This window comes from Pithys albifrons, chromosome 7, assembly GCF_047495875.1.
Source record: "Pithys albifrons albifrons isolate INPA30051 chromosome 7, PitAlb_v1, whole genome shotgun sequence".
Taxonomy (NCBI): Eukaryota; Metazoa; Chordata; class Aves; order Passeriformes; family Thamnophilidae; genus Pithys; species Pithys albifrons.
This window is the reverse complement of record NC_092464.1, coordinates 29,245,544-29,270,701: the sequence shown is the minus strand read 5'-3', so window position 1 is coordinate 29,270,701 and position 25,158 is coordinate 29,245,544. Positions and strand designations below refer to the sequence as shown.

The following is a 25,158-nucleotide window of genomic DNA, read 5'->3' as shown; positions in this document are numbered from 1 at the left end:
ACAGCTTTTTTCTTTTGTGACAGGTAACATAGATGTTCTGGGAGTATTTTTCAGAGCTTACATTTCATTCTTTTTAAATTTGAAAGTCCTAAAATTGTTGCAGCTCCTTCTGTAGAGGTTTATTTTCATAATAAACTGAACACTGTTGGAAGCTATGTTACCAGGCAGTTTATCCTTTTGAGTATTTTACGAGTTAATAGGTCTTTATTTTGCCATGTGTAGCCTTACTATGGAAATTCTAATGATACATAAACAGCAATCAAAAATCTATAGCCTGATATCAGAATGGGTCAGTGTTATTCAAGACTATTCCTAGTAGTTGATGCATTTAGCAGACATAAATGCACAGTTGTAGAAAAATATTATAATGGCATACAAAATATATTTTTGATCAATAAGCATAGTTTATTTTCTAATGCTTTTTTTAATGTTCTGCTTTACTGTGAGTGAAGTCCATTACCTACGTACAAGCTAATTTGCTGGTCATTTGCTAATGATTCACTGGGATATGATGCCACCCTTTAAAAGGGCTCCCATTTTTCTTTTGATTTTTAAACACTTAATTTTTTAAACTATTTGCATAATATGTAGAGAAAAGGAAAATTTTAAAATTTTTTATTAGACCAGCAAAAATTTACTACTTCGGCTTGTACACAGTTCTAAATGATCAAATCAAAGTGTGTTTTAGGACACTGAAAAGTGAAATCGATAAAGTTCAAATTCTGATATCTGTCTGTCATTATTTTGTGTAAACTGATAGTATGGTTTTGATGGGTTTAGAGCATCTGAATGAGCATTCCAATGTATCATTTCCATTAGTGGGATGCTGTCGTTTCATTTTACATGATGTTAGATTTTGCAAACATAGCTTCCCAGGACACTGCTTTTTTTCTGCTGTCTTTCTCTGTCCTTTTAGGTATGGTAATACAAAGTAAGATAAGACTTTGGACTTATTAATCAACTATTAAAGTTTTCCTCAAGCTGATACGTGAAAATAAGGGGCATAACCTACTGGCTTATCCTGCTTAGACATGCCCAGGTAGTCTTCATATTTTCAAAATAAGAGACAAAACCAAATCAAAGCAAACCCACACAAAACAAACAAACAAACAAACAAAACCCCCAAAAACAACAACAACAAAAAAAAAACACAAAACCCCAAAAAACCCACAAAAACAAAACAAACAAAACCAGAAACACAAGAAAAGCAACAAAATCAACTGAACGAAGCAAACAACCCCCTCTAAAAAAACAAGACAAAACAAAACAACAAAAAAAAACCCAAACAAAAAGTCCATCAAGAAACCAAAACCAACAAAACAATTCTGCCACCTTCTTTTACCTTTGGCCAAGTATTCTTTGGTTCTCTGCGGAACTCTGCAAGAACAAACTTTTAAATCCATAAGAACAATTTCAGAGTTTGTCTAGTATGATGACAAAGAATTGCCACTGTAGTTTATTTAAATAAATTATGATACCAATGAATTCCTTAATTTGTTTTGGATTGGGGTCCATTAACACTGTAAAATATACTTATCTCTTGTATAGGGCTTGTACAAAGAATACAAGATTGTCAGCTGCTATAATTTGTTATGCTAATACCAGTGAAGCTATGATAATTTATTTCAGCTGCTGATTTATCATAGTACCTTCAGAATTCGGCTACATTGCTTCTACTTAGTCCTTGATTTCCTTTAATAGCTATCTAGAAAGGTCAGATATTATAAAAGTTCTATATTGCATTTAAAGCCTTTCAATCAGTTTTTATTACCTACTGTATTAGATGATTTCGTTGCAATAACTGAAAAAAGGACCATTAAAGTGAAATATGGAACTATAATATATAAAAAATAAAAAAATAAACAAGGTAGTGTTTATGAACAGTGGTGTTGAGATAGCCTAATATCTCACAGTTTTGTGGTCTTTGCCCTCTGACCTCAGCAGTAATCCCCATATATATAAGGATAATATTAGGCTGTTACTACAAGTATTAGCTAGCCACCTGTTAGCAAGTAAAAAAAAGTAATAAGGAAATCTGCCTGATTTCCCTTTTGTATGTTCTCTCTCTCTCTCTCTCTCTCTCTCTCTCTCTCTCTCTCTCTCTCTCTCTCTCTCTCTCTCTCTCTCACTCTGTCTGTCTCTGTGTCTCTCTCTCAATCTTTCTTTCTTTCTTACCACCCCACACACCCCCCTCCCCCTTTTTTTCTTAGACGTTCATGACATCTCTAGTGTCCTTTCAAATTTCTTTGAGATTCCTAAACTAATTTCGAAGTTGCTGGCGCAGTTTACAGTCAGGGAGATAAAGGGACAAAGACCATAGAAAATTCTCGTTTCCCTATGAAATCAACCTAAATATCCAGTTGGTTTCATCTTTCTGGGTCTTATGCTCTATTTCCTCCTAGGATTTGATTTTGGAGGTGCTGTGAAGGTAGAATTTAGAAATAGAGAGTTTTATCTCTGAAAATGTTCCAGAATAAAAACAATGTACTTGAATTTTGGTCCTTTACAAGGCAATTGGTGCGCTAAACAAAACAATTCGGGTGAAACATAAGGAATTTAAATAAGAAATTGGTTCTATAATTTTTCTGTAAGTTTTCTGTGATACACATACTATTTGGCAATTTGTTTTAGAAGAAAAGACCTTGGGATTGTTTGCTTGTGTAAACCATTTGTACTTGTATGACTATCCTTTTTCCAATAGAAGTGGCTGAATCTGTTCTGTGCAGAATCTACTGAAATCTTTGTTGTTAGGACCCATAATTCTTACACTGAGTTTTAGTTGTTCCAGTTTCATGGATTTTTTTCTAGAAATTCTCTCATGTAAAATGGGAATTCCTTGAAGAAAATGTTAACTGTAAATGGTTACCTGTGTGGTGTAATTTTTAATAATAGGTGTATGAGGGAGAGTTTTTCTGAGTTTCAGACTTCAGTCTGCAATTTTCAAAATCCTCATCAACTTTCTGAATTTATTTTTGCATTTTAAGGCAACAGTTAGGTTGTCTCCCATCCAAACACAAGTTAGAAAAAGATGTCCCTGCAGCACTCCTGGTTCATAATTACACTTTTAGGAAATGGCCTACTGCACATTAATGACCAGTAGGCTATTTATTTTACTTCTCCACATTAGAAACATTCAGTTTCTGACCTTTTTATCTCATTCTGCATTAATTTTAGATTAACATTGTAAGTGAAGATGGAGAGTTTACTCTGTTGATGCTCCTAGCATTGAAATCTCCTTTATAATCTGAGCACAAAAAGCCTCTTAATGACAGGTTTTGTGAGCCATATGCATTGTACTCTGCTCTTTGATAGGAGTTTCTCAGTTGCACAATATTATTCCTCCCTGATATAGTAAAAGCACTTGATTTCTCTTGTAAGGTAATCCCATGCCAGATATTTTGGTCTCATTTCTCCTGTAATGGATCATTACTAACACCTCTGTCAGTGATTGTACGAGAAGTAGGTATAAAATGCAAGTTCGTAAGTGCTAGATTTCAAAAAAATCACGTTTTATGAAAGTATTTTATTTCCTCTCCGCTGGCCACTAGATGTCATGGTTGCACCGTGCCGGGTACTGTACAGTTGCTGAAAAGCTTCCTTAAGGTGAGAGAGGAACAGTAAGTGCTTCATAAAGTCATCAATGATGTGTAATCAGACCAATATGCCTTTCTTTAAGTCCCTGATTGTAATTTTCAACCCAATTCACCTTTTAAATCAAGGTAAGTTTCAATGGGACAAACATTTGTGTTAAATTGTGGCAATACTTCAATTAAATCGTAAGAAAATACTCCTACAACTTTATTTTGGATGCTCAAGCAGCAAATACTACATGATTGCTCTCAAATAATTTATGAAGCATAATTTTAAAACATTTTTATTAAATATGGGGTAGAATACTTGAATGTGACTTCACACTTGGGAAATACTGCTTCTTGCATTGTATTTTACATTATTATTGCCTTACTATTTGACCTCTGAATACATTAAAGTGGAACCAAACTGGAAACATTTTCAAGTCTGGAATGGGATCTGTAGTACTATGAGTAATCCCTCTCAGACTGAAGTTTGAAATTACTACTGGGCAGTTTTATGGACTTGGGTTTTGTTCAGTGAGGAAGGAGAGCGATCTGGCCTTTTATTGCCCCGAGTGACATCTCTCTAAGTCCTGTGTGAAGTATGGCAGGTGACTTTTCTAAAAGGCTGGAGTATTGATGCACCATATGCTATGTCCATACATACAGAGGGTAAACTCAAGCCGTTGCTAGAAGCTGTAGCTCACCTACTTTGTGCCAGCTCCTTCCCAGCTGGACGCAGATTCCCCTTAAGGAAAAAGGGGAGCTGTTTTACCGGTGTCATTTCATAGTATTGCCAGCAGAGGACACAGTGTTAACGCTTTGTGAGACTTCGGCAGCAGGCGCTTCTAAAGAACGTGCTCCTCTCTTTTCTTGTCAGTGCTGCCGACTTACCTATACTTGCTCCCACTTCCTTGCAGGAAGTTTGCAAATGACTTACTCCCGCTTTTCCTTTTGTCTTCAGGTCGATAGAAGCCCAGGAAAAGTCATGTGTAACTAACCTGTTCTGTGTATAAGGTGTAAAATAAATAGTATTTTATGCAGCTATTCAAATTTACTATTATTTACAAATTAATTTCTGCAGCACTGGAGTATTTTCAGATGATAGATGGCTAAAAATTTTGGGACAGGGAAACTTCATACTTTGGCTATTTATGAAGCTTTGTAAAGCAATTTTCCATCTAGTGCTCTCTTTTTTATTTCTGGATGAGTGTGTGGATGAAGGCTGTGTAAGTATTTTGTTTTGTTTTGTTTTGCTTTTTCCAACATACACACAAAATATCTCAGAAATTAGAAGTGAGGAGCCGTCCCAAATGGGATATCTCTTGAATGAGATTACTCCCTCCCCAACTGAACCAGAACTTAAAACTCTCTCTTCTCAAAATGAATTAAATGAAACAAAACCTGATAAGAATTCTTTGCTAAGCCAACCAAAAGCATATAGAACATACCTGCATTTGCATTACAAGGAGATGCTGCACAGTTTAATGGACAGTATTCTCACTTTCCCACTGACTGAATAATACCGAAAGATCAGTCATAAAATTGTCTTGAAGAAGTCATGTAAATAAATTTAAATATAATTTTAAAATAAATGGAAGCAAAATATCAGGCAGGGAAAGAATAACAGCTACTCAATAACATCCTTCTTATTTAAATACTTGTTACTGACTCGTCTCACAGAAAAGACTGAGCAAGCTGGTATTACACACTGTAGCTGTTTTAAGAGGGCATGTTTGCTAGGATCAAAATTTGTCACTGATTTCATTACCTTTTTCAAGTCTCAAAATCTTGAATTTTGTGCTCGAAACCTGAAGATCACTTTGGCTGTTTTTCTCTGCAAATATCTAAAAAGCTGAAGTAAGTTAATGTTAAACCAGATTAGGAATGTGTAGCTGAATTCTGTGGCATCATAAAATTTTCCACTAATTCTAAACTGGCTCTTTTATGGTTGACTTGCTTTTTAAGATCAGGTCATTTTGGCAGTCAAATCCATGGTAGACGGGTCAGGATCATACGTTAAGAGAGCCGTTGTTAACAAAATAAATGTTACTATTGTCATTATGTGTTAAAGTCTGTGTAGGACATATGGAGGTTTGATTTTCAGTGATGTGTATAATGAAGTGAGGAAGAGATTTTTACTGTACCTGCTCTGCTTTGGAATCTTCTTCACGTCTATTTGGTTTTAAACTCTCAGGATATGGAAGCAAAATGACTTAATGTCAGTAAATGCACTGATGTGTCAGAATTGTGGATTTTATTCATACTTAAAGACTTGCATTAAAGGGGCTTTATTTTGTATTATATCTTTTTTTTTTCCTGGGCAGTGTTTTAAAAAGTTATGTGGATGCATAATCATACGCAGCACTTTATTGCTTATTTTTGGCAGCGCACAAGAGCAAAAATTTAATTTGCTCTTTTCCAAAAGTGCATTGTGTTTATGTAATGGATTTGCATCAGTTGCAGTCTGTAACACAGTTAAGTGTTTTAATTAGCAGAACACCCACATCAAGACTTGTTTGTTTTTCTGATAAGGAAAATGCCAGCTAAGTTAGACCATATGTTCTGTTCAAATAAGAAGTGGCATATTCACAAGTAATGGTCATTCTTTAAAAAGAAAATTAAAATGAAAAAGTAACAAAAAATAATGAAGAGGGGTAAGTTTATGCATAAATATGAATTGCTATTAATTTTCATAAACAGCAAGTATTTTGCTAAGGAAGACTGATCAGCTCACATTTTAAGTGTTTGTGGTTTCTGCCTGTATCTGTTGATGACCTGAGTAATGTTAAAGTGTACATTTGCTGTTTTTTCTCAGAAGAATTTACATCGTCTTTTTTTTTTTACTTTAAGAAGACTTGAAACTTTCATATTATATTGTAGTTTAACAGTACTTTAAAAATATGTGGTGAATAGGGTAGTAAGATGGGGAAAAAAAAAGTTACAGAACTCCATTTAATGCAATACATCCTCTTCAGCTGCCAGTCATGAAGAGCTTGACAGGCTTCTAGTGCTTCACAGCTGCAGAATCTATTTCTGCTTCTTCAGGGGAAATTGGAAATCTTCCACACTCTTTGCCAGCCTGAGAATCCAACATTAGGCATCTGCTGTGCTTTTTGTGCAGAAAGGGTACCCTGACATTGCCCAGCTGTCAGAGATGGCATTTGAACTCCTGCTGATAATATTGAGGGAGCTCCACTTAGGCTCTGATCCTGATATCTCACTAGAGAAAAAAATATTTCAACTGACTTCAGTTCCTTTTGTTTCTAAGTAATTTACAGGAAATATTAAAATTGTGTTCTGGTTTAGGCCTAGGTTTGAACTAAACATTCTAAATTTTTTAGAGTTCTTGTTTTCCTGCACTATTTATTTTCTTTTTGCCCACAAGGATGAAGAAGTCTTCATTGTATTTGACTGGTAACAGCTAACTCTTAGAACAGAGCAATATTGATTTTTAAGGACATAACTTGTACAGTATATTTTAATATAGGACAAAACTGAATTTTTATTAAAATTTATGCCCACTGACTTACATTGACTGTCCTTATCAGTAAAAACCATCATATTATTGAAAATCTAGTCAGGAATATTGTATATACATGAGGGCAAGTAATAGTAGTAGTGGTTTGATGTGAGAAATCATCAACTGGTTAAGAACTGGCTGTTGTCATTGTTTCTGAGAAACAATGATTGGTGTGACTTTCTTTAGCTATGTGACAATTTCTTTTTGTGAATGACATGACCAAGAGGACTATAGAGTTTCAGCAATACACAATGAAGCATCAAACTACTGCAGCCTGTTTCCAGGTGATAGACGTAAACTGCCTTTATTCCACTGGATGTTATATTTGGTAAAAAATAAATACATATTTTAAAAAGACATGTGATATTACATTAGCTTAATCTGTTTTTCAAAAAAAAAAAAAATCAAAACCTCAGATGATTAAAAAAAGGAAAAAGCCTGATGGCCAGGCTTGCCAAAAAGACAGGAATTTAGAGAATTAATTTAACATCTGTACCAGGTGCATGTCTTTTTATAAACCTTCAAATAACATTGAGGTCTCAGAATAATTCGATTAAGAAGGAAGAGGAGTATCATTCAACAGAAAGCATATTTGCATAAATATAAATGATTTGCTAATATTTTAGTGATTTGTGTAAGTTACAGTGGGCCCCTAAATTGTCAGTGTCAGTCAGTTGATCAATTTTATTCATGGAAGATTTGAGTGTAGTGCTACAGGTGACTGAAAAATGTGGTCTTAACAGTAAGGAGTTCCATTTTTGGGATGTAAATCTCACCCTTAAATATGTGGGATTTGATGGATTAGTGGCAGTAGAAAGTAACATAAATTAAAACTGGCAATAGTTTTTGAGGTGTGGTTAGTTTTCCTGCTTCATGTAGGTTGATATATGTTGCCAATTATAAGACTCATTGACAATATCTTTGTAGTTTTAAGAAACCCTTTCTGTGGTTTGTTTAGGGAAGTTTTATCTTCTAATCTGCAGCACCTTTATTGTTAGATTAGTCCAGAACAAATTTTATTTTTAATAATAGCTGTAATCTAATATCAGCCTAGATAATATTGATAGAAATGTGTTGCAGTGGTGACAGCAGCCTGGTGGTTTTGTCTGAGTTATTTTTGAAACACATGGACGTCCATGAACTTCTGAAGAATTTTTTTGTTATATCATTGCCTGTGTATTTAGAATGATTATGCTGTGATCTGGTGCAGAGTATTAAATGAAGTAACAGCTTGTCTTTTACGTTCTTGAGTCAATCTCCAGTTTTTATTGGCACATATATTTCATTGTTTATTAAGTGAAATCTGTTTCTTTTATGTCCTGTGCAGAATGTGAAAGACGATGGGCAGCATGTATGGAGATTGAAACACTTTAACAAGCCTGCCTACTGTAATCTTTGTTTGAATATGCTAATCGGAGTAGGCAAGCAAGGTCTCTGCTGTTCTTGTGAGTATAAGCATTTCAGTGTCCATTTGCATACACGTCTATTCCTAGAAATGTTTTTCTTGCTACATAGCAAAAAACTAGTACATTCCCAGTACTAAGCCATGGCCAGCACGGTAGTATCTCCTTCTTGTCTTCTATGCTTGGGCACTCAAGGTTGCTTTTTAAATTTTTCAGGATATTTGGCTTTTAAATTTGTTGTTTGTGGGAGTTTTCTGTTTTATGAGAGTTATCACTGTTCTCTGTGGAGTCTGCCACTTTTTTTTTCTTAGTTCTTGTTTTTTTTCTTTTTTTATTTTTTTAATTTTTATTAGCGAATATCAACTTACAGACTTAAAGTTTTGTTATTCCTCTTTTGTTCTTATTGATAATTATACATATTCTTTAATAGGTATCAGTTTGACAAACATCTAAGTCTCACATCTGTTGATTCAAATTTTACACAGAATTATTATTTTGTTAATTTTGAAGGTCAAAATCCCAATTTCCCCGAAATCAGCCTTCTGTAACAGTTTAAAAAGTTTTGTATGGTTACTTGGTTTGGAATCATAAATCTCAATTCACATATTAACTTATTAGAGATTTTTAGGTAAAGGAACACAGAAAATCTACTCCATTCTGATTTGACCTTCTTTAGATTATTAGGTGGAATTACTAGGTTTACTTCCTTGAGTTTTATCTATGTATCTCCTAATAATTTGTGTTTGACCAGCTCATAACCTGTATCTTGAAAAACCAAGGCTTCCTGAAACATACCTTATCTCCATTTGAATGTTTCAAGAGATGGATGATCCGTATCGTATCTTTCTTTTGTGGTGTGTTTCCATGATTAATCATCTTTTTTTAAGACCTATTTCATGATTTGATTATGTCTTGTAGATGGTTCCAATGATTGGTTCCTGTTATGCCCTGCTCCATTAGATTAATGAGATCTTTAGTACCCACTGTATTTTAAGGATGGTACCAAGTCACCTTTCATTGTTCTTTTGGGTAAATTAATCAGTTTCATAGTGAAACTTACTTTCTACCTTTTTTGTATGAAAGATAGCCCCTCACAGCAGATCAGGACCTTTCTGCTTGTACAGTTCTATTGATTTAATTTGAGATTAGTGTGAATGAATGAGGGTCTTAAATTGACTGGTTCCTCTGTGGGACACAGATCTCTTTAAAACATAATTTGGATGTAAATCCTCGTATTTTCACATCATATAATTTCATTCACAATACTTTGAAATGAGAGAGATACATTTATTAGAACAAACAAATAGAAATTGCATAACTTCAGGTTATTAACCGCTGGTGAGAGTAAATAGAAAATATATATATATATATATAAAATGATTTGACTATTAGATCTTGAAATGTTATGGTTTTTTTATATTCTTTTATTTCAGGCTGATATTAATTCTTGTAAAGAAATATAAGACCTATATATGTTTGAAAAAGAAAGCTCTACTGAGCAAACAATGTAGATCACATTCTTCAGTAGTTACCAGAAATATGTAGACAAGTTATGTAAACTGTCCCAAAAAGACCAGCCTTGCAAGAGCTGTAATTTTTTTTCTGCTGCAGTGTAAATTTTTAGAATGTATTTATTATTATGCTTGGCCTTTATTTGGTGAGAATAATGGTCTTAAAGTACCTGAGGAACATCCACGTGCTCCTTTCAGTTACTTCATGCAGCAAGAGGCATGAGTCTACCTAAAAAATATTTCATGATTTCCTTATCTCACTAAGCTTTTTATTCGATATATTTTCAAAGCTTGCTATATATTTAATTATTTGCATTTTAGATTGTGTGGGAGGAAAAAAAACCAGGAGGGAATCGTAGGGGGCCTCACCATCCCTCCATGGTCCAATCAACAATGTTACTCCCTGCTGCTTGTCTGATTAATGGCTACGCCTCCCACTGAGTTTGTGTAATAGGTGCAAGCAAGGTGTTTAGAAGTACTTTGTGCTTAATTGCTCTTGGGGTCAAAAGCATGAGACATGTACTGTGCCAGGAGAAATTCATTCTCATTTTTTAATAGTTGACTCTATTGAATGCAGGCATGAGCTGTAGCATTGTTTCCTCATTTTGCACAGTTATATTGTTGAAGTCGAGATTGCTTTGCAGTGTTTCCTGACATTTGTATATTTTCCATATGCAGCCAGTGTGATCTTTACAGACCCCATCAACTATAGTAGTTACCTAAAGCTGGTGTGAAGGGTTTAGAGATAAAAAAAACAAAAACCCACTTATCAGGAGGTGGTGTTTCAGAAAATAAGAGTTAAAGTAGTTAAAGTTAGGTGGTTACGTGGAATGTATGAAAACAATTGCTATTTGAAAATGGACTAATCAGCCATTTAAGATTTACAGATCAATAGAAGGAACAGCATAAATTCGTTGGCTTTTATTTTTGTGCTTACCAGCTGCTCTCATGCCTATAGTTTGTAAAATATAGATTTCTCCCTACTGGCAAAAAGACACCATTTGGCAGTCATCAGTTTGTCTTTAATATTTTTTTATCATTTGGAAATTATTGTGAAAAACTTTAGCAATCTATGATTTAATTAAGCATTTCCTGTTATGCAATGATAGTGCATTCTTGGATTTCTCACTTGCATAATATTTCCTGTTCTAATTGGCCTTTTGTATTCCATGGAAAAAGCAGTCTAGTTTGAGTTTTCATTGACTGATTGGATTGATTATTCAGAGATGGCATGCTGGTAATGTTACTTGTTTCACAGAAATGCAGTCAGAAACACCATTGCCTCAACATCTATCACTGTGTTTCTTTTTTTCAGTTTGCAAGTATACAGTCCATGAACGCTGTGTCTCAAGAGCTCCTGCGTCTTGCATCAAAACATATGTGAAGTCTAAAAAGAATACTGAAGTAAGTTCAGGGTAGCATTGACTTGGCTATGTACCTATTAATTTAGTAACTGTGTATATCCAAATTCTTCTTTTTCAGGTAATGCACCATTTCTGGGTCGAAGGGAACTGTCCAACAAAATGTGATAAGTGTCACAAAACTATAAAATGTTACCAAGGTTTGACTGGACTTCACTGTGTTTGGTGTCAGATCACAGTGAGTATACTATAGTAAAAACTTTAGCACAAGTGAGAGAGATAAAATCATAGAATATCTTTCTATATCCTCATAATTTGAAAGGTCTCATTCAGTTTTGTCATTAGCAATGGTTAATGCAGAATAGTCTTAGGACTCCTTAATTGTGGCAAGCAAATATGCTTAAAGGTATGTTTTGTTTCATGACAATATCCAGGTGAAAATAGTATGTGCCACTCTAAAGAGCAGAATTCCAAAACTACGCTACAGAAAGATTACGGAAGATTTTTCAGTATGAGGGAAAATCAAGGTCACTGTGACACTAGGGCAAAATCCTAATTTGTGGTGCACTGACAGGCAAGTAAAATTGAGGACATCTGGTAGGATACGGTGATTCCAAATGTTGGGGAGCAATAACAGAGGCATGTTGATAATATACCAATCTGTGCACCAAGGCCAATATATACAACTTTTGTGCACTCCTTATTCAGCATGAACCAATAACTGGAACTAAAGACATTCAGGGAACACTGCCCTTATAAGTGGGATCTTCATGCTAGAAGAAGCAATGGCAGTATTTCTGTTTCTAGCCAGGGCAGGATTTAAATCTAAATGGTGAGAGATTCAGCCTTCTTCTTGGTTTTTTTGTTGTTTTTGCTGATGTTATATTATTATTATTGTTGTTATTATAGAACAGCAGTTGTTTGTTCAGTACTTCAAATACTAATATGAGACAGAGGCATTAGTGAATGTTTGTTTTCAACATGCAAGTTAGGATGTTTTATGACATATTTTCTTAACATAAGAATACAAAATATGAAACATCATAAAAGAAAATAGATCCAGGATACTTTCAGTGATAAGCTGTTATGATTATTTAAAACCCAATGTTTTAGAATAAAGCAAATCTGTAGTCCAGATTGCTGTCAAAATTTGCATAATTTATGTAGTGAATAAAACACCAATCCAAAAAATTTTGCATGCAGATAATTAAATTTAGGCAATGGCTATATGTGTTTAACGAGGCAAATAAAAGCGTTCTGCTCCCTATATGGAAGTTTTTACTTCTGTGTAGCATGTGTATATAATTAAAAAAATATGTATTGTGCAAGGCTCCCTCTTAAATTCAAAGAAAGTTTCAAATTCTGTATCTCCTCAGTAGAAATTATTTTCCCATTATGTAATGTGAATCTGGACCAGATTTGTAAAGGTTTTTTACTCTTTCAAGATGAATGTCAAGATTCAGAGGATTTTCATAAGAACTGTTATTCACAAGTACTGAGGCGTTATTTATAATTGAAATCACTGTAAAGGAAAGGAAGAAGATAGATTCTTTTGAAAATATCTTAAGTGCTTCTGTGAATATTTAAATGCCTAAATATCTAAATATCAAAATTCCAAATAACAATGTTTTTTGGCAGCCAAAACTGACAATTTTGACACTGAGGTTTAAAATTTTGTAATTGTATTTCTATCAGTAATTTAAAGATATTTATTTTTTTAAAAAGTAATGTTTATTTAAAAATAACTTTATTAATATTTTTATTTAATTTTTATAGGCACATAAATGAAGAATGAGTATTTTTAAATGCTGCAAATTGCTCCAATTCACTTTCTTTTCAATGCTTTGTATTTGATATATTCTATTGCAATAGCCTTTTGTAATAGAAATAGCTTTATTACAGAAAAAATGTGATTTAAATTTCTATCGGAGGCATGATTTTTGAATGGATATTCTGAAGTTACATAATTATCATCACATCCTTCATAGATTTTCAACTCCTTGTACCACACAGTTACAGCTTGTAATCTAAGAGGATGCTGGCTATTACACAACTACTAATTCTTAGCCTCTATCATGCATTTTAAATATCTCTCCTTAGAACTTAGTGGGGTCACTGTTGATGTCAAATAACTGAGTCGAGTCCTGAAATCCAGAGGTGTTTTTCACTAAGGAGGCTTGCTATACTAACTTCTCAGCTAAGCCCATGATCCTTCTTCCATACACTCTGTAGTTATCTTATCTACCATGGTCATGTAAATATTTTTTCCCTTATTTTATTTCTGGCAAATACATTTTTTCTTAATTTGCAGGCTTCTGAGGGATATGATATTTCTACGGGATCCATAATTAGAGTAAAGAGATTTTTGGGAAATGTATTTAAAACCTGCTAAAACATTTTTTTTTTTTGAGAAGAGATGCATATTATTTTACTTCATCATGTTACTTTTATTAAAACTACATATCTTCTACCATTTCTGTTGTCTTTTATGTGCCAATTCTGTTCAGAGATCAGCAGAGACTAATAAGAAGATTAAGCTATTTTTCCATAGATAAGTTTGCATGCCACTGAGTAGCAAAGCTGCTAATTACCACTGAATGTGTGAAGATACTTTCATTTGATGTAACGTGGCCTGGTGTGCATTAATTATGGTACAAGTAGCCTTACCACTGAGGCAGAGAATTAGCATGACAAATGATTTATATTACAGGGCTCCCAAAATACCCTCACAATAAGGCTTTAATGCTCAGAGTAAATCAAAACTTGTTAGACTTTTATTTTCTGTTGCTAAGTAACTGCCTAAAAAGGTAACTCTGCACTATAAATGAATATGGGCAAGGCTAATATTAGGCGCCATTCAGTTCAAAATTCAAAAATGTTATACCAACATTAACTGCACCAGATAACTTTATGAAGACCATATTACAGGTATTTATATAAATCAACAATTGGTGCAATGTTATTTTAACTTTAATAGAGTTCATGCAAATTAAATTGTCTAAGGGCAAATGAATCAGTCATTGGAAAAATGTGATTTACAGATGCAGACACTGAACTGCAGATTTTGTAACAGCAATTGAACCTGTTGAACTAATGCTGTATGCTACCTATTATACTAGTTAAATCACTTGTTAATAAGATTTTTACTTTACATTTTCTGATATTTATTAGCCTGATTATTTTTCTTTATTCTAAATATACATATCTTCTCAAAACTATTCATCTCTATGGGAAATGGGTGTTACCTGAAGACCTTAATGCACAGTTTACTGAATCACAGTTTGCTGAATGAAGAAACAGAATAGTTTAGGTTGGAAAAGACCTTAAAGATCATCAAGTCCAAGACAGAAACTTTCACAAAATTTCACAATATGAAGTTTATTTTATTCTGACTATCTCTAATGATGTTGAGAAATATAACAATTAAATTTGAATGTTTTGCATGATCCAAGCACACAACTGTGCCTTTGTGGCTGGATATTAGAGATATTTGAATTGAGTTAAATTTTAAATTATCAACAAGAACTCATGATTGCTAATGCAAAATGTTTCAATAAATTTATCATTACTTGTTTTATCATTACTGTATTGCTGCTTCTGTAGCAATACAGAAGTAAGCCAAGGCTCTTTTCAGTCAGCAGACCTGAGGATATTCTTTTCATGTTTTCAGAGTAGAACTCTTGTCATTGCTTTCAAGGAAACGTGGATGAAAGCTAAGAATAAATTAGGAAAAAGTAGAGTAATTCAGGTTCCTCAGCAGTCAGTGGAAGCCTGAAGATTAAATCTATCCAGTCCAAACTTTACTCAATGCCGATTAAAGTTCTTAGATTTTCATATGTTATTCTCTTATATTTGAATCACTAGTGACTATCAGGTTCAAGTAGGAAACTGAGTTGCACCAAAGGCTGCCTTGAATTACTACTCACTAATAGTAGAAGTTCCTTCCTGGCTCAGTGCAGGAAGCTGTCTTCTGAAATGAAGGTTGTGATTGCTGATAACACTGTGCTGTTATTGTATTGCCATACAGGTCTTTTTGTGTGTGCTGATCCATACATTCAATTTCAAAACTGGAAAATACTTTAATCCACTGTTCTTTGCTTCAATATAAATTCAGTGGTTTGATCAATCCTAGGAGACTGCAGTGTTTCATTTTCCATCTAGTACTCTAGTACTAATTAGGTTAGTAAAATTCACCCCACTATAGGATGCCCATTTACTTACACCATAAAAGATTTAAGTTGAATCTTCATTTTCTGTCTTACTGCAGTTGCATAACAAGTGTGCGTCTCATCTGAAACCTGAATGTGACTGTGGACCATTGAAGGACCATATTTTGCCACCCACATCAATCTGCCCAGTAGTATTGGTGAGTTGTCATGTTTATTTCAGATGTAATCCCCTCTCATACATAGCATTAAAACAATGCTGAGACTGACTGCCAGGTATTTGTTACATTCACAGGACGATGTGAACCTTAAATGAAATTTGTAATCCTGGCTGATGAGTTTATAGGCATAAGCATGCTTTACCCTCTGCCTATTGCATTTTCCTTCATGTGAGAATGAATTTTCTGTAGGGCATATTATAACTGAAGCTGACTCAGGTTTTATCACTTATTCAGACTGTACTTACCAGAAACTGTGTAGGCAGAACACTTCTGCATTTTACATCTTTTATAGATCCAACTTCCCAGAATAATGAAGTTATTCTTATGAGCAGTTTTTGCTTGGGATGCATATTGTATATCTGCAATGCTGAGGTCTCTGATCTAAGCCGGAGGTTACCTAGAATGATGACACTGGTCTTGCAGTAAGCTATGCATCAATATTATGGTATATTTTATTCTGCAGTCGTGGACGGTAAATTTCTCTGTCCACAAAAACAATAACTCAATTCAATGAAAATAAAAATGCATGCTATGTGTAGATTGTATAGAAAAGAGCTGACCATTTTATCATTAAAAAAAGCTTGAGAATTAATTTTTGTATTCATATATTAAATTGGATATTTTATGTTGATGAAAGTCATAGCATCATCCTGTTCATAAGAGAACAGATGAGTGGTCCTCTTTAAGTAAGAGTAAGAAATTCTTGAACTTAAGAAAGGATAATTTATGGCTGGGAACAAAACCAAGAAAATATACCTCCTACTCTTAAACCAGTTTCTGATCACTAGCAACAATAATATTCATGCCTATTGTAAATTACTTATTTTCTGATTAATCTTTTTGGCTGTTTATAAATCTACAAAGGAATAGGTGCTAGACTTTGACCCTCTACTTGCCTAGTCTAGGATTATTCAATTGCTCTCAATGAAGGTAAAGCAGTGAAAACCTGGCTTTAGTATTTATGAAGTACTTAAAAATAATTTTTAAAAGTCGTAAGAGTAGTCTTGTAGTTTGTCTGTATGATATTTTGATAACATCTGGACAAATTCTGATTAATAATTGTAAAATATTAAGTTTGTTGGATTATTTCATTCTGCATTACATTATTTCATTTTCAGGAACTTAGGTCATACTTTAAAAGTCAGCATCTGGAGATTACAATTTTGTTATTGGGCTGTTTTTATTTTAATGTTATTTATGACTTGCCATTGTTTTAAATGAAATAAAACCTCAGCATGAAATTTCATCTTCAATTATGTTGGTGTAACTCCATTTTCTTTTCAGGAGAGGAAGAGGAATAGAGGAATTAAGATTTTTATTCCACAATTGTGGTTTAGTTAAGTTGTTTAGAGGATATGTAAAACCACTCTAGAGTCAAAGCACCCTTGAAGAGGTTTGTTTTATCTCCAAATTTTGAAGACATAAGCAGAAGTAAATATGTTTTCCTGTATCAGAATCATGTTACTAACAGTGTAACACAAGACATGTATTTCAGCACAATGTATGTTGTTAGGAATGGAAAATGTATTTTACTGTGATTTAACAGGGACTTAATAATTTTGTAGTATATTTGTTCATCCAGTAGTTTCTTCCAAAAATGCATTAAAATCTTGAGTATACGTATGTTACAAATAATACCTCAGTGGCCTTCTGAAAGTGATTGGTTGTTGTGTAGAAGTTATTTGTGCAAGTAATTTTTATTAGTTTCTCCCATTTCCTGTTAACGGGGATTCCTTTTGAGAAAGGTAATACCTCAATGTATGTGAAACCAGCACTCTCAATAATGACAGCAAAAGCAGTTATTGTATCTTTGTCAAAATAATCTAAAGATACAATAATAACAATTTATTAATAACAGTTATGTGTTCAGACACATCAAATCTGATATACTTGGCAGTGTAAGGGTCTTTCACCTAGGACACAGATTAAGCTTCAATGATAAACTGAGCAATAATATTCTTACAATGCTGTATATAAATGGAAGGTAAATAAAAGCAGATAACCATAGTGCTTGCTGTACCAGACTTACCCTTGAATATTTTGAAGTGTCAGAGAAGAATGTAGTTTATTCTCCTACAGAACAATTTATAGGAGTTGTGGGAAAACAGTAAGATGAAAAATCTTGTATCTTTGATCTCCTAAAAATGTTGGCCCTCCCTACCACCTATAACTTAGGAAGTCCATATTTCTTCCAGAAAACTGAAGAGTTCATCCCAGACGAAGATGCCTTCTCTCATATGTTTTCCTTCAGGAGAACAGCATAAATCCCTTCTCATCTTTTCTCTTTTGTGGAACTGAGGACATTCATACTGTTACCTCTTTTTTCTTAAATTGCATTTCACAGCACCATGTATTATATCAGTGCTCCAAACTAATTTTTCAGCTGCAGTTTGTTGTTCTGGTCTATATTATCTCAGTTTTTCCAATTCCCAAGTTATCCATTGATGTCCAAAATTTCTATTTCAACTGTGAAAAATAGATTAAAAAATTACCATTCCAGATTGTAATATCACAAAGGGTGAGACTTCCCTTACACGGCCGTCTGAGTTCAGGTGTCTGTTCTAAACTAGTAATTTAGAATCTCTTTAGACATAGGAAAGATTTCTCTAGGGTGACTCCTAATGGTTGGAGAGAGAATCGAAATGCTTGGTCATCTGAAAGTTTGATGGTAAAGGCAAGGGCTCCTATCTTCAAAACTGCACAAAGTAGAACTTGTCAAACGTTATTCCTAAGTATGATAAGCTACATCGTCACCTGAAAAAGAAACAATGGGGTAGGTAAACTCACGCAGTTGATACTGTGTGCATCATGAAAGGATGACATTTCTGTCTAGATTCCATGTCTTCCAAAGGTTTTTAATATCTCACTGCAGTAATTTTAAATATTTTAGTAAAATGTAGTCTGTCAACTGAAAAACTAATGTTTTGCTTTTGTTTTTACTATATCTAAGGCTTGTTGTACAATGAAGTTTTTTTGTTCAAGTTAAATGAGTTTTGTTATAAACCGTGTGTGCAGATCTCAAGTGATAGTCTTTTAATAGATGTCAGATACACTTTAATGTTACTCTCTTTTATTTCAGTAACATTTTAATTAATTCATACTGATTGAATAAATGTACACTGAGACTTGTTTCCTAATGAGGGCACATTTAGAGGAAAGGTTTTGCATCATTCTGATATCCTGTGGGTAATTATATTCTAATTATATGGTGGGGGGGGAAAGTCTATAACTCAGTGCTGATATTGTTCATTGGACCCAATTAATTACATGCACATAATGAAAGTTCATGATAAGGTTGACTGGCAGTGAGTTTAAAAATCTTTAACTCAATTGAATCCTAGTTTACCAAGAGTACAGAATTAGATCATAACCAGGTTAAAAGCTGGGTACTGGACTGAGATGAGTAAGTAGTAAAGAAAAAAAGATTGGTCTCTGTTCATGATACAGGTTCTCTCCTCTACCCCCCTTATGAGGCAGAAAGGGAAAAATGCTAGCATACATTCTGGCTTTTTCATTTCATGCCTTCCTTTACTTTGCTTCATATATTGATGAACCTGTAGGATGTTCTAATTCATATTTATGTTTGTAGAAACATAATTAGATTTTCAATTTCCCACCAAAATAGATATAGCCTTGAATAGTTACAAAGCAACCAATGAAAAATTACTATTTAATAGGTGTGTTTTTATTTCATGATGTATGATGATTTTGATTCTTCTGTTGCTTATGTGAGTTTGACAATGAACTGTTTTTCACTTAATTTCTAACATTGGTTTGGAAAACTATGATTAAAATTTTTAATTTTAGAATAAAAAGAAAATTATAGTACACATTGGAAAACATAAAGTACTCTGCTTGCAATGTGAGCATTACTATGTGTCAATTATCCCTGTGTCTGTAGTAACCAATTTATTTTAAAGGTAGAGCCTCTGGTATAATATTGAAGGAAAGAAATGAAATAAAATTTAAAATTAAATCCACTTCCTTATGTTTTACTTTTCAGCCTTATTGTTTGCATTCTGAGGAAAATGGGTCATCATGATAAGTTTGAAACAACTCCTCTTGTTTCTTTTCTCTTGTGAATGAATTTGATTTTTTTTGTGTAGTGAAGATGTTAGAACTTTTTAGGACAAAATCGTTTAAGCATAAATTCAATTTATGTAAATATAGAATATCTATAGAGGATAAATTGGTATACATAAAATATATAGAATTTTTGTGCATCACTCTGTTCATATACACTAATATAAAATACCGTCATATGTCATGTGACCTCTTATTTTAAAATATAAATAGCTATATATTTTGGTGGAGAAAATAGGTCTATCAGATTCCCATTTGGTTTTGTTTGGCATTTTATTGTACAAAAACATAAATGTTCAAAAATCTTTTGTTTATAACTATTTCTATTTAGGCAGGTAAACCAATATATACAACAGATTATAAATGTTTTACCTAGGAAATATGCCTTATGCAGCTAAATCATATACGTTATAATCTGTAGCTTCAAACTTTTGTGTAAATATAGCAAGTGTGTGGACATGCTGGCAAAAAGTAATGCAGAATTAAAGTTGAAATTACTGTTTAAGAATTTTTTTGGGCTATTGGTATTTAGAGAGACTAGAACAGCTAATGGCTATGTTATAATTGCCACATTGTTCAGTAGATATTTTTGCCAGATCTGGTAATATGTTTTACTGTTTTCCTGTGAGGTATGTAAGCGCTACTCACATAGGAAAGCAGTTGTAGAGAGAGAAAAAAGGAATAGCAGCATCTGGTTGAAGAATGAGCTTTCTTAATCCCTTTCTCTGTTTTTAATCCTAAAATGAGTCTTCTGTTTTTATAATAGTAGAGATCAGTTTTAGTTCAGTTGAATCCAAACTCAACATGGAGTGCAGAAAGCATCTTTATGAGCAACTCAATTCTTTGAAGTTGAGTACTAACCTTATTCTGGGTTTCTGAACAAAGATACTATAAAAACCCCACAGTTTTTTTGATATATATGCTTGCGGTGGAGGATAGTTGCATTTAAATCTGCTTGTTGAATATTAAGTAATGACACAACAATTGAAACAGTTTAAAGAACAAAACAAAACACTTTTTTCCTTTTCAATTGTGTACCATATTGCAATGTCAGTTCTCTGAGAATCTAAATCAGACTTGAAATATAATGGTGTGCTTATCTACACTAAGAGCTTTTTCATTTCTTTGAAGTCAGAAGGAAATTAATAATTGCCCTGGAGGAAAATGTATCTTCCTAACTAATTATCTGTTCGGCAAACACAGTTCAATCTTAAAATAATAAGATGCTGATAAACTGAAATGGCAGGCATTCAATCATTTTAAGTTATATCTAGTTGCCTGCCCACAGCTCATCACTACTGTTTGTCCCTAAGTTTATTCCTTACGTCCTCTCCCAGTGGAGTTTAACATAGTTTTATTTTCAAAATTCTGTTCCAAAACTGTTGTCTTTCTTCATCAGTGTATATGATCAGCTGCTATTGCCCAAGTATATTTGAGTTGCAAATCAAGTTGAAAGTCTTGGACCCTGCTGTTACATGCTGATGCATATATTGAAAAGGCACCAGATATAAGGCAAGTTGTCTTTAGACAATTGAATGAAGTAAGGCCAACATGCTAAATGAAAGACTTGATTGTGATTTGATGTGTAATTCTTTACATCTATTTACACAAACTAAACAAGCAACACAGTGTGTATATATATAAAGTCATCACATTTCTTGTTCAGAACAATGAACAAGTCTTGCACTCAGCAGTTTTAGAAAGTGTTCTAAAATAGAATAAACTCCATTCTAGCCTTGTCTTTTTGCATGTATTATGGGTACTAGTATTATGTGTGACAAAATGCCTCCTTCTGATTGAGGTAATTTGATTTTTTTTCTTAGCTGCAAATGTTTCTATCAAAACAGCTCTCAATTAGAAGCCTGATTTTCCCTTATAGAACAGTCATGTGCAGCTCACTGGACAGTATTCTTGCTAGAGAATTAGTTGATAATCTTGTCCACAGGATAACTTTTAGGTTCTGCCTATGGATGTAGTGTTGGGTGTTGTGCTACAGCTCTGTGAGCTCTTAAGGCAGCATAGTGTGATATCCTAATATTGACCTTTTAATTAGCCTGTGCACAGGGTTAGAACTTGAAATTTGGAGAATTTATGAAGTGAATTTTCAAAATAATTTAGCACATCTGAATCACAGTTACTTGGATATGGTTCTAATAGATATTACAGATAGATTGCTCCCTGTGGTTTATGGGCAGTGGTAGTATGGTTGTTTTTTTTTTTTAGTTTTTGGTTATTGTGTAACTATTGCATGTAATGAGATTTTTCTAAGGAAGGACTTGAATGCCATACAAGTTTGCAAAATTACAGTCTAGGAGTATTTATGATATTATCATTATTCTATTATTAATCTATTATTATATCCTTGTAGATTTCCATGTCATTAAACAAAAAGGCTTCAAGGAATCATGGAGCAACCTTCCTCCAAGTTTCTTAAAAAAATCCCAAAGTCTCAGTTTGATATTCCAGTCACATATTTAATCTTTAATCACTTTCATTCTGCAAACATTTGAGGGTATCTTTACATGGTGTTCTGTTCATTCCATCTGATCTATGAACAAAGTCTCCTAATAAAAATCTTTCAAGTTCAAGTATTGAAGTTTTAAAATAAGATTTTTTTTAATAACTGTTTCAGTTTATGCATATTAACATCAAATTTGGTTCTCTCCTTGTGCACTCCCATTCCCAAGTAGAGTATATGCTCCATCTGATGGTATATATTATAAAAGAAGTCATTATCATTTAGAAGTAATCTCAAGTTTTCAGTAGTTACCTGACAAACTGTGTAATGGTATTAACCACTCACTAATGACTTTGCAGTCCTATTTAATGTATAAGTAAATTGTTTTTTCATGTTATGAAATAAATGTTTTTGAATAATACCAGCTGTGTAGGAAATAATCCAGAAATAATTTGCAGTTATTGATTAAAAGACAAGGTGATAAAAAGCAATTTTTGCTGCACTGGCCCTTGATTCTGTGTCAGCAGTTAAAATGTAAAGAGGTAAATATTTAATAAGCCTTTAGTTACTATTCATCTGTTTTATTCTAACAGCTATGGTAGAGTATGATAGTGTTTTGTGTAAAGGAAAAGACTCTACTTCTATATAAAGAAAGAGTAGAAACAGTTCTTGAGAATTAATGATGCATGGCTTGTCAGTTGTAGCAGAAGACTTTTTAAACAAGTTGCCTTGATTTGGATGAGAATTCAAAGACTTGGAAAATAAAAATAACTTCCCAGGTATCAAGTATCTCTTTTTGCTGTTCAAAAGCAAATAAAGTCCTCAGGTTTTCTAATATTTTAACTGGTGCTAAAATGATCCCACAAATACTTTTCAGAATGTAAATTATATAATATGGCAGCCAAAACATCAGGGAAGTATGCCTGTTCAAATGTGCAAAAAGCACCATGTTGGTTTGTTGCTAAGTACAACTGCTGCAAGGTAATATTTCTTGTGAACACACTATCCATTCTCTTTACCATCCCAGCTGTTCAGTGTTGCAGCCTAACATTCTCTTTTTCCAACAGACGCTTCCCACTTTAGGAGGTTTGCTCCCTGAGGTGCGTAATGGGGAGGCATCCATGAACACACTAGTACTAACACATCATGATACTGTACTTTTTTTTTGCTATGATGTGCATTTTGGGGCTGAACTAAAAATCTAGAGGTGATATTCTGTGTTGTTATTTGAAAGACTGTGTCTTATTTATGAATTATTTTCTTATTTGGATGAATATGGGATAGACACAATTGAGTAGCTCTTATCTGGCAGTAATCTCTCTGAAGCAATCCTGAATGGTAGAAGCTCCAGGTAATGGACATTGACTTCAGAGTGGGAATTCAAGGGGAGAAAATAAGGAATGAGATGTGCACAAATAGGTGGAAAAAAATTTTAGTTGAGGTAAGTACAGTTCTGAAAGGTATATGCTCTGGCACATATCCAAAGAACAGAAAAACTTGATTCTTTGAGCCATTAAAATGCACAATAACATCTAAAATGCTATATTCGTTATCTCTGTCATTCATGTCCACTAAACAAAATGATTCACAGATACATTGATCATTTTTATGCTTTATTTAGCAAGATACTAAATACAGCACAACTGGTTTTGAAACATTTCTTCCCTTAAAAGACAAATTTTTGCATTTTATAAAACCATTTTATCAATGCATGTCAATTTGTTCTTAACCTTGATAGAATTTGCAGGCTGTTATCCACAGATGATTTTATAGAGTTGTTCTTTTCTCTTTTAGAAATTATATTGTTTAGTTCTTGACACTCTCTGATAGCTTAGTAGTGTCACAGTAATGTTATAGTTCCCAAAAGAAAGATACTCAGTTTTCTATTTTATATATTAAACAAAGGGTCTGTGCAAGAGTATTTAAAAGAGATTTTTTTAATGAAGTGGTAAATCTTTTCATGTTCAATTAATAGATTTATTCATTAGAATTCTGATACATATTGTTATAGTATGTCATACAAGCTGTAAGTCAGCTCCTTGTTAGTATGATGCATATCAAAAAATTATAGGATATATAACTGTAGGAAATCTAGTATCTCCTTTCAGCTTCTTCAGAAATGTTTCAGAGAATACTGTTGGTAGAGATGGTGACATTCATCATGGTATATTCATATGAGTAATACAAAATACATTATTAGTACTTTTTTCAAAAAGTCATCAGAGAAGAAAGCAGAGTGTCAATTATAATCAAGTCAGATATCCATTTTTAATTATTATTATATCCATCTATAATCTAGATTATTCTGTATCATGAATATACTTTTTCCTTTATGTTGTGTAAGGTTCGTGACCTAGTCTTGTGTTGTCTTTGTCTGTGAGTCATATAATAGTTTTGCTTATGGGACAGGAAATATAAATTGGAGAAGGAATGTTGCTAATGAAGCAGTCATAGGACCAAGCCAGCTGAGGATATTTGCTGCTATTTGCATCATGGTGGAACAAAATAAATAGCATGATATATGCAAGAAGAGTTTTAGTGCTACATTTTTTAAGTAGACCTCTTTCAAACAATGTTTTCTTTTAGCCTGTTTAAATGCACAAATTCAATGTGCTGGATCTGTTGCCTTTCTGTAACCATTTCCTTTGAATTAACACAAATATATTCTTTATCTTGAGGTTTTCCTAAACTTTTTAAAATTTGCTCCCTATCTGTGATCTTTGTTAGAAATTAGAATTTTTTAGTAGCTGTTTCTCTTCTTTACTAGTATCTGATTTGATTTTTTAAGATGTTGCATTATTCATGAGCCAGATTTGTCCACAATATAAAATCCTATTTAACACAGTAAGATTAATATTTA

The 25,158-nt window shown here is 33.3% G+C and overlaps 1 protein-coding gene across 9 annotated transcripts in view; it reads left to right on the top strand.

The window, feature by feature from the left end:
* DGKB (diacylglycerol kinase beta) overlaps window positions 1-25,158 on the top strand; it is a 337,930-nt gene that overhangs the window by 96,924 nt on the left and 215,848 nt on the right. For 6 of the 9 annotated variants that reach the window (XM_071560833.1, XM_071560829.1, XM_071560831.1 and 3 more), the window contains 5 exons: window positions 8,423-8,540; window positions 11,325-11,413; window positions 11,492-11,608; window positions 15,638-15,736; window positions 23,366-23,398. In XM_071560833.1, coding sequence (XP_071416934.1) covers window positions 8,423-8,540; window positions 11,325-11,413; window positions 11,492-11,608; window positions 15,638-15,736; window positions 23,366-23,398 — 456 coding nt within the window. The remainder of the gene's footprint in view (window positions 1-8,422; window positions 8,541-11,324; window positions 11,414-11,491; window positions 11,609-15,637; window positions 15,737-23,365; window positions 23,399-25,158) is intronic. The other 3 variants (XM_071560835.1, XM_071560834.1, XM_071560830.1) reach the window with 1 other exon arrangement.